This window comes from Sander lucioperca, chromosome 4 (genome assembly GCF_008315115.2).
Source record: "Sander lucioperca isolate FBNREF2018 chromosome 4, SLUC_FBN_1.2, whole genome shotgun sequence".
NCBI lineage: Eukaryota > Metazoa > Chordata > Actinopteri > Perciformes > Percidae > Sander > Sander lucioperca.
The window spans coordinates 15,816,075-15,824,742 of NC_050176.1; the positions used below are offsets into that span (position 1 = coordinate 15,816,075).

General features: G+C 40.4%; 1 protein-coding gene across 1 annotated transcript in view; it reads left to right on the top strand.

The window, feature by feature from the left end:
* LOC116042697 overlaps window positions 1–8,668 on the top strand; it is a 96,635-nt gene that overhangs the window by 4,923 nt on the left and 83,044 nt on the right. The window contains exons 5-9 of the mRNA XM_036000861.1: window positions 1,303–1,425; window positions 1,668–1,867; window positions 2,291–2,394; window positions 2,626–2,738; window positions 2,889–3,082. Of these exons, the coding sequence (XP_035856754.1) occupies window positions 1,303–1,425; window positions 1,668–1,867; window positions 2,291–2,394; window positions 2,626–2,738; window positions 2,889–3,082 (734 nt within the window). The remainder of the gene's footprint in view (window positions 1–1,302; window positions 1,426–1,667; window positions 1,868–2,290; window positions 2,395–2,625; window positions 2,739–2,888; window positions 3,083–8,668) is intronic.

Below are 8,668 nucleotides of genomic sequence, written 5' to 3' on the forward strand. Positions count from 1 at the left end.
CATCCACAATTGTGGTCTGGCATGGACTGCATAACAGAAACACCAAACAATAGATTGGCCTGCAGTGAATACCATTATCATGCAGTACAATCAGGCAATTAGAGGTGTGTTAGCACCCCATGCCTGGGGTGACAGAGCTTTCACTCAGCAGCCCCCTCACTCTGGAACTCCCTACCCATACACATCATGACTGTACTAACTTGGACACAAAACACTAATCAAAACACACGTCTTCAGATTAGCTTTCCACATACTGATAGTTATTGGTTTCATTGTTTTTAGTTGCTTCTAATATGCTTGTTTTATGTGTTGGTTTTATTGCTTATCTGTTTTTAATGTGCTATATGTGCTGGTTTTACTGTAAAGTGTCTTTGAGTAACATGTAAAGCACTATATAAATAAAATGTGTTATTATTATTATTATGAAGAAATGTCTTCAAGCCAACATTCTGAACACTATGGGTGGACTTACAGTATAGAGCAGTGGTTCCCAACCTTTTTTCCTTGGCGCCCCCCCCTACTTATGTCTAAGAAAAGCTGAGCCCCCCCTCTGAAACCGAAGTTGAGGTAACTTTCCCTTACTTTCTTTTTTGATACAGAGGAGTTATCAGCACTTTTATGTTTCTCTGCCATGTTTCGTTCATAAAATAGTGATGCCGTGGCGGCAGGAAAAACGAGGATGATAGCAGCTAGCAGCTGACCTGATGACAGGAAGGGTCCCAGGTTAAGAGGTCCCGGAGGTTTGGCCTACTAAGTAGCCTGCCTACAAGTTTAAGCGAGAACAAAAATATATAGTTTTTATACAGACTTTTGTATACATTATATATTCTAGTGTATTATCATAATTTCTTTAACATTTTAACAATATTTTTTTTTTTACCTCAACCTCAAACCAGATAAAGACTCGCGCCCCCCCTGTGATCTTTGCCGCCCCCCCTAGGGGTCCCCGGACCCCAGGTTGGGAACCACTGGTATAGAGGAACAAAGAGGCTAGACACTGAAATTATATATAGGTAATTTTCACAGCAGATACTTTTACTTGTCAGAGCAGGTGTAAGTAATACCACAAACGATGGCTCTGTTCCATTTAAGTCTAAATCATGCCAGTGAACCTGAATGTTAAACAGTAGTTAGACTTCAAATGCAGGATTTTTACTTGTAACAGAGTATTTCTACACTGTGGTATTGTGACATTACCTTACAGTAAGTAGAAGATGTGAATACATTTTCCTCTACTGTTTGATATTATATCAAATTGTTTCCTAATTCCTCAAGTTTAGCTTTTTTGTCCCTCATTCCAAGGTGCCAGATCCGACCTCTCACTTCCTCCAGTGTGTGGGATTGCCTTCGAATGACACAGGGAGAGATCACATGCGGAGGCTGAAAGGAATGCTTGAAGCGACGATGGATGTGTACACCTTCATGGTATGGAGTTCACACCCAGACAGGAATGTTTCTTAGTTGCGCAATGGAAGGAATGCCGTCACAGATACCAATCTGACCAGTTGGTGTTGTAATGCTTTATGTTTAATATCACATGTGTATGTATACTTACACATTAGTAGCTTTTGCGGTAAAACACAACATAAGCCCATTTCAACTGACTATCTTCCTACCCTTTCCTTTATCTCACCCCTTTTTTCCCCAATCCATCACCACAACCACAGAGGTCCAGCATGACAGGAGTGCCACTTCTCAGCCTGCAGGGGGCCCTGGAATTAAACCCCGGAGCAGACCCCCTTCAGAACGAAGCCCTGGTCCAGATGTGGATGGAGGTCACGATAAAACCGCTGCTGAAATCTATCAACAAACACTTCCTGTCCTGCCTCAGCACAAAGACCTTCAGCTGCTCCACCTACCAGACTGTGTACGTCTGAGTCTGTCTGTCTGCATGTTTCTGTTACCTTTGTTACAGTGGTGTAGTCTATGTGATACGCAGGTATACGCAGTATACCCACTAAGAAAGCTCCAGGATTTCCATATAGCCACTTAAAAATGCCCATGATATTTTGAATTGCCATCTGTGTTTATCTTCTTCACATAGGCTAAATAAAGGTATTTTCACTGTAAATTGGTGCATAAAAGTGTATTAGAATACAGGAAATGAAGTTGTTGATGCTCAAAACTTCCCTGGGGGAGGACACCCAGACCCCCCCACTATGATATTTCCCCCCCTCCCCCAAAGGCAGATTCTGGCCAATATACAGTACAGTATACCCACTACAATACATTAGACTACACCACTGCTTTGTTACAACAACTTATCTCATCTTCCAATCTCTTCTTGCAGGGTGAGGGAGCTCAGCCACCATTATTCTGAGATGAATCCAGTCAGACAAAAGTGGATCTACACATTCTTTATGTACCCCTTTCTGTCTGGAGACAGAGTAGCTGGTAAAGCTTTTGTGTGTTAACTTTGACTTTATTAACTAAGAAAGATTAACTAGAAATGACTTACTATAGCACATATCGCCAGAAGCCTATGTTCAGTACAATATACACAATCTTTAACTGACACAATCATATTTTTAGATTTGTTAACATACAAGATTGCTTACCTCTTCTGTATTTGTGTTCAGTACATACACTGTATGTGTTGACCCAGTGTGTGTAATCTCTGTATAGGTTGTGTGAGTCCACAGGAGAGCAGTGAGGAGTGGTTGCTGAAGAATTTTGGTGCCTTCAGAGCCATGGCCCGAATGAGGGATTTTTCAACACTTAACATGGTCTTCAGCGGAGTGAGTCCACTTGTGTTTTCTTCAAGATTTAATCGGATTTACAACAGCAGTCAACCTCATAGAGACATAGTGGGGACAGTTTTCGTTAAGTTCTACCTCTACATCTTATCCTATGGCTCTCTCCTCCCTTTCTTTTTTTCTCCCCTACAGTTGGAGGTTCTGAACCTGCTGTCTCCAGCACAGAAAGCCGAGCTGCTGCTGATGCCTGAGGTTGCAGGTTTAGACAACGGCACCCTAAGCCTGGTCTTCCACAGTTTGTTGACAGGGGGCTCTGGCCCTCCACCCACCGCCAGCCCTGGTGGTGACCAAAACTGGACCTTTCCTGGTGGTGACCAACATTTGACAAGCCCTGGATACCCTTCTACCTATCCTCCATATCCCACATATGACCCACACCCACCACCGTCCCGAGAGAATAGCCTCAGACAGGTACTGTAATGTAGCATGGATGTATGGATCCTGCCATGTCGTTAACAGGGCTGTACTCGAGATTCAGAATAATATAGCAGCAAACAAATATTTATGTAACGATATAGTGGAGTAATAGCATCCTGAGCAGAGAATGAAAGTACGCTACCATTGTGTTGTAATCCGAGCTTTTCTGTTCTTTTGTTTGCAAAAAAGACATATTTCACGTTAGGAGAACGGACTTTGGGAGCCGTGAGGTGGCAATCTCGAACTTTTAGTTGTTTAGATTTTTTCAAACTTCAAGGGGAAATCCAAAAGTTTCCAAATATGTCAGGCATTTTGGGATATATCATATTAGCATATAATTGTGTAAAAAAACACAATATTTGGGGTTTGGAAATGTCAAATTATTGTATTCCAAAGCATTGCAGCTTTAATCAATTTTTAGATTTTATTTTTAATGTAAAGCTTCTTTAACCAATATTTGTATATATCGCAATGCATCAAACTTCTGTTTGTAATGCCAAAGTGGGCGCTCATAGTGATGAACCCACAGAGCATTATCACCAAGTCGGCAGTTCTTCTCAGCTCTACCGAGTGTTTTAACATGTTTTCATTCATGGGTTTCTACCTGACAACATTACTGTTTTGGTTCACTCTCACAGTTCTCCTTAAAGAAATAGTTTGACATTTTGAGAAATATGCATATTGGCCGTCTTGCTGAGGGTTAGACGAAAACATTGATACCTCTGATGAATGCACTCTAACTGCTCAGCACCAAACAGCTGAAATAGTTAATGACTATATTGGTGAACATAGTGGCGCATTTAGTTGGTGGAAAACAAACACAAGCTTAAAGGAGAGTGAATATTGGAATTATAATCACCAGATTGACAGAAACATTAAAGATGTTATAATTCCCAGTCTTGTATCTCATTTTAGAACACCTCTGTTCTTTTGTCACGCTAACAGGTTGTGAATGGGTTCATGATGGCTTTTAAACCCATTGGGAGCTTCGTTCATAACTTTGTGTCCTTCACACAACAGGTACAAGATCTCACACATGCACACAAACATAAATCGACATGCAGAAAAATGCACACACGGTACACCTGCCAAGTGAAATGACTCCTGACCTGCTGGTTTTTGTTTGTCCAGAGGAACGTGTCAGAAATAAGAAGCACCACTCTGACCCAGTTCCTGCTTAACTGGACTCTGGCTGAGCTGGCAGAGACGTACAAGCAACAAGAACCATCTGTAGTTCCAGAAACGCCAACGTTTGACGTGACAAATGTGGAGGATTGGTACCAGTATGTCGTGATGCCGGTGTTACGAAGATTCCTGCCGAATGACGGGGCCCTCATGCATCAAAACATCATACTCGCCTTCCACCAAGTGTTGTATGTCAAACTAACATTTTAAATTAGTATTCATTCCCTGAGTTTATTTTTTCCATGTGCATCAGTAAAGAATGGACTAAGTAGGAAACTGCAGCATTAGATGAGTCAAATACAAATTTAAAGCTCCTATAATCTAAATAATGCTCAGTCCCAGGAGTAACGCAGTAATGCAGCAATTCGCCTATCTTCTAACTGTAGCTTTATGTATTTTTTTTTAGCCTTTTTTAGCTCATTGTTTAACTTTTACTGTTAAGTCTCCAGCAGCAGCAAAAAAAGCTCTGATAAACCCACTATATGCTACTTGGCAAGCTCCAAACTGCACAAAGGCAAGTTAGTGACTAGTTATTGAAGAAATCCAATCCAGGTGAATGTTTGGGTGGTAACTTCATGGCCAAATGCACTTATTGTAAGTTGTTGAAAATAACATGTTATGTAAAGTTCCTCTGCCCACTAGTTGCCAAAAACTATCCCAATCCACCCCAGGTTAGTCGATATCTTTCTGTGTTTTAAGATGGTTTATTATAACGACTTTTAAATGTACGTTTATGTCTTGTTTGTGTGCAGCTATCTGAATAATAGTATGGACAACGACACCTCTGAAACTGTCAGTGAAGTCCAGGATGTCTGTAGCATCACTCTGGATAAGAAGCCTTGCGGGGTGAGGCTTCATTCTATTCTTTCATTTTTTTTTTTTTAAATAGTTAACCAAGTTTGTCTTCAATTCTTTATTTAAACTTTGATTAACATTTCCTTGTTGTCAAAAGTTTGTCTGAAAAGTCATCTTAAATAGCTTCTTGTCTTCCCATTTTTTTCTTTTCATCCTACCAGCTGACTGATGCGGTGGAAAATGTGGCCCATGTTTTGCACTGCGCTGCTCGTAGCAACCTGACAATATCCGAGAAGACGGTCATGAGATTGATTGAAGAGCTGACAGAACGTCTGAACTCACTGATCAAAGAGTTGTCAACAGCAGTGAGTATATCAACCTTTTAAAGTTTGTTAAGTGGCTGTATTACTGTAAATTGGGCATGATGCCAAATTCAAATCTTATGCTCCAGATATTTTGGTGGTGGGGTAATTCTTTTTTTAAATGTAATCATGATCTATCTTTTAAACAGGCGAGTAACTTGAAAATAACCTGTCAATCAAAATGTTAATGTTGATGAGAGAGATGTCACAAACCAAGCCAAACCAAACACACACACACACACACACACACACACACACACACACACACACACTCTAACTTCTTACCTTCTCATTCTATTACGCTTTTGAAAAGAAAAACTAAGATTAGTGCTTCCTTTTCCTCCTGTAGAACTTCAAAGAGGTGGCGTCCGACTTTCAGCAGATCTTTGGCGAGGCGGAGTCTCCGTCTCTGACCCAAGAACATCTGGATGATCCGGACTTCATCAAGCTCTGGTTTCAGATCAAACTGGTGCCTCTTCTGCCTTACGTCCCCATAGACATTCTGTCCTGCCTCAGCACCAAGAACTTCTCCTGCCCAGTTTTCCAAACCCTGTGAGTTCACACACAGACACACACACACACACACACACACACACACACACACACACACACACACACACACACACACACACACACACTGTATGGAGTATTAATTGTCATTTCTTTCTCTTCTTTATCAATATGCGCAGTGTGGCAGAATTTGGCAAACATGAGCCTTCAGTGTATCCTAATTATTACATCTATCAGTTGTTCATCTATCCCTTCCTGCTGCATGACCGAACCCCGGGTAAGTAAACCCTTAGCAGAAAGAACATATTAGTCGCAAAATGTACTTAAAGAAACAAATGTAAAAGTTTTGAATTTTGGAAAATGGCTCCTTTGAGTAAGTCTTTTATATTATTAGATTATCAGTGATGGATAAGCAACATTTTACTGTTTTAGTTGTTCGAGCTGAAACCAATTTTAACTATTTTATGTGATATTTTCTGTAACAACGCATTGTATTTTAAAAGCTGATAATATGGTCTCTATAACATATTTTTTTAAAGTAACTAGTAACTGTAACTGTGAAAAAATGTAGTGGAGTAAAAGTCAAAGTACAGTAGCATGAAATGTAAATACTCATGTAAAGTACCTCGGTACAATACTTAGTTACTTTCTGAGTTTTCGCTTGAATAAAAAATAGTGTCTAGATAAAGTTATAATACATGTGGTTCATTTTAATAAATATACATTAGTTCATTAATTGATGTATGTTTCAGTACCCCGGTGTTTCTCCTCCAATCAAAGTGCATGGCTGCTAAACAACTTTGGTGTCTACTCAAGTATCGCCTTCATCACTGACTTCTACAAGCTCAACTCTAACTTCTCTGGAGTGAGTCTGGAAAACACTGACAGGCTGAAATGCTGTAACTCACTTTGATAATTTTTAATAATTTCTTTTCTTTTGTCTCCTGTCCAGCTGGAGGTTCTTCCACTCTTGTCTCCAAGTCAGATAGCAGACTTGCTGATTTGGCCTCTTCCTACTCCACCTGAGAAAGACGTTGTTATTGACCGAGTATTTGACTTCCTATTGGAGTCTCCTGAATACATGAAACTTCCAGATGTCCTGAGCAGCCTCCGCCAAAACGCCTATAAGGTAACAGCTTTGTAATCATGCTTAAGTTTAATGCTTTTGCAAAACTTTAAACTGTCCTGGATCATTAATTGTAAAATATTCAATTTGTCAGATACCCTGTGATGTCTTCAAACACATGTGAGTACTTTCAGATGCATTTATAACTTACCACTGTATTGGGGATTAATTCCAGCCAAATGTTATTTTGTTTTTTATTTTCTTTACATTAGCCCAGAAGACCTTTTTAACAGCAAACATTTTGATATGTCAAACACAGTTATAACCAGAGGGGGAACGTAAATACACTTAGTACATTTACTCAAGTAATGTTCCTAAAGGGCTGGTAGATAGATTTTAAAGTGGGGTTGTATGAGGTACTTATTCATAGTCAGTTTATTACCGACAGTTGATTGCATGCCTCTAGTTTGGAGAAGTACTGGCACTGATGTTTAGCAATATAGTCTTCTTTTTATTTTTTTTTTATTTTTTTTGGGGGGGCTTTTTTCCCTTTATTTCAGAGTGACAGTGGATAGACAGGAAAGGTGGGAGGGAGATGGGGGATGACACGCAGCAAAGGGCCGCAGGTCGGATTCGAACCCTGGCCGCTGCAAAGGTCTCTGCCTACATGGGGTGCACGCTCTTACTGGTTGAGCTAGAGGTCGCCCCCGCAATGTAGGCTTCTGCTGTGGATTGGGGCAGCAGGAAAACGTATTTAAGCCACCTAAAAAAATGCCCACCTGTGGCTGGGTTGGCTCAGTGGGTAGAGCAGGTGCACATATACCTCGATGCAGAGGTCCAGGGTTTGAATCTGACTTGTGACAATTTCCTGCATGTCTTCCCCCTCTCTCTCCCTTTTCTCAGCTTTCCTGTCAAATAAAGGTGGAAAAGCCCAAAAAATAATCTTAAAAAAAGGCCTAGCCTACCTGAAAAAAATCATTATCAGTTTTATTTTTTTATTTTATGTGTGCTATATTTAGAATATTTTCACTTCTTTACCTTGCCGTCAAACAGTGCCTTTAAACACAATTACTTTACCTTGCAGAACATGGGAGTATCTGGTTTACTGCTGCCTCGATTGATTTATTTTTGTTGTGTGACTTAGTGTAACTTAATTGTGTAACTAACCGTTTTAAAACACCAAAGTCACACAATACAACAAACTAAACGATCGAGGCAGTGGTAGACCAGCAACTTCCAGGTTCTGCGATGTAAAATGTTAAATGTTTTTGTCAAAGAAGTCTGGTGGCTTTGAAGCGAGCATAGATGGATATAACGGCTACAGTTCCTTGTTGGAAAGGGCTGTCTGATGCCAGCGATGAAAATATTCGAAATATAGCGTACACTTAAACCGATACCTTTTTTAGGTGGACGTTTTTTAAGGTGGCTAAAATATGTTTTGCTGCTGCCCCAGTCCACAGCAGTTCATTGCTTACCTTCTGTGTCGGTACTCCTGTCTGCTTCTCCAAACTGTAGGCGCGCCAACCGCATCTACTGTAGCTAACATACTGACTATGGATTAGTATCTCATACAAGCC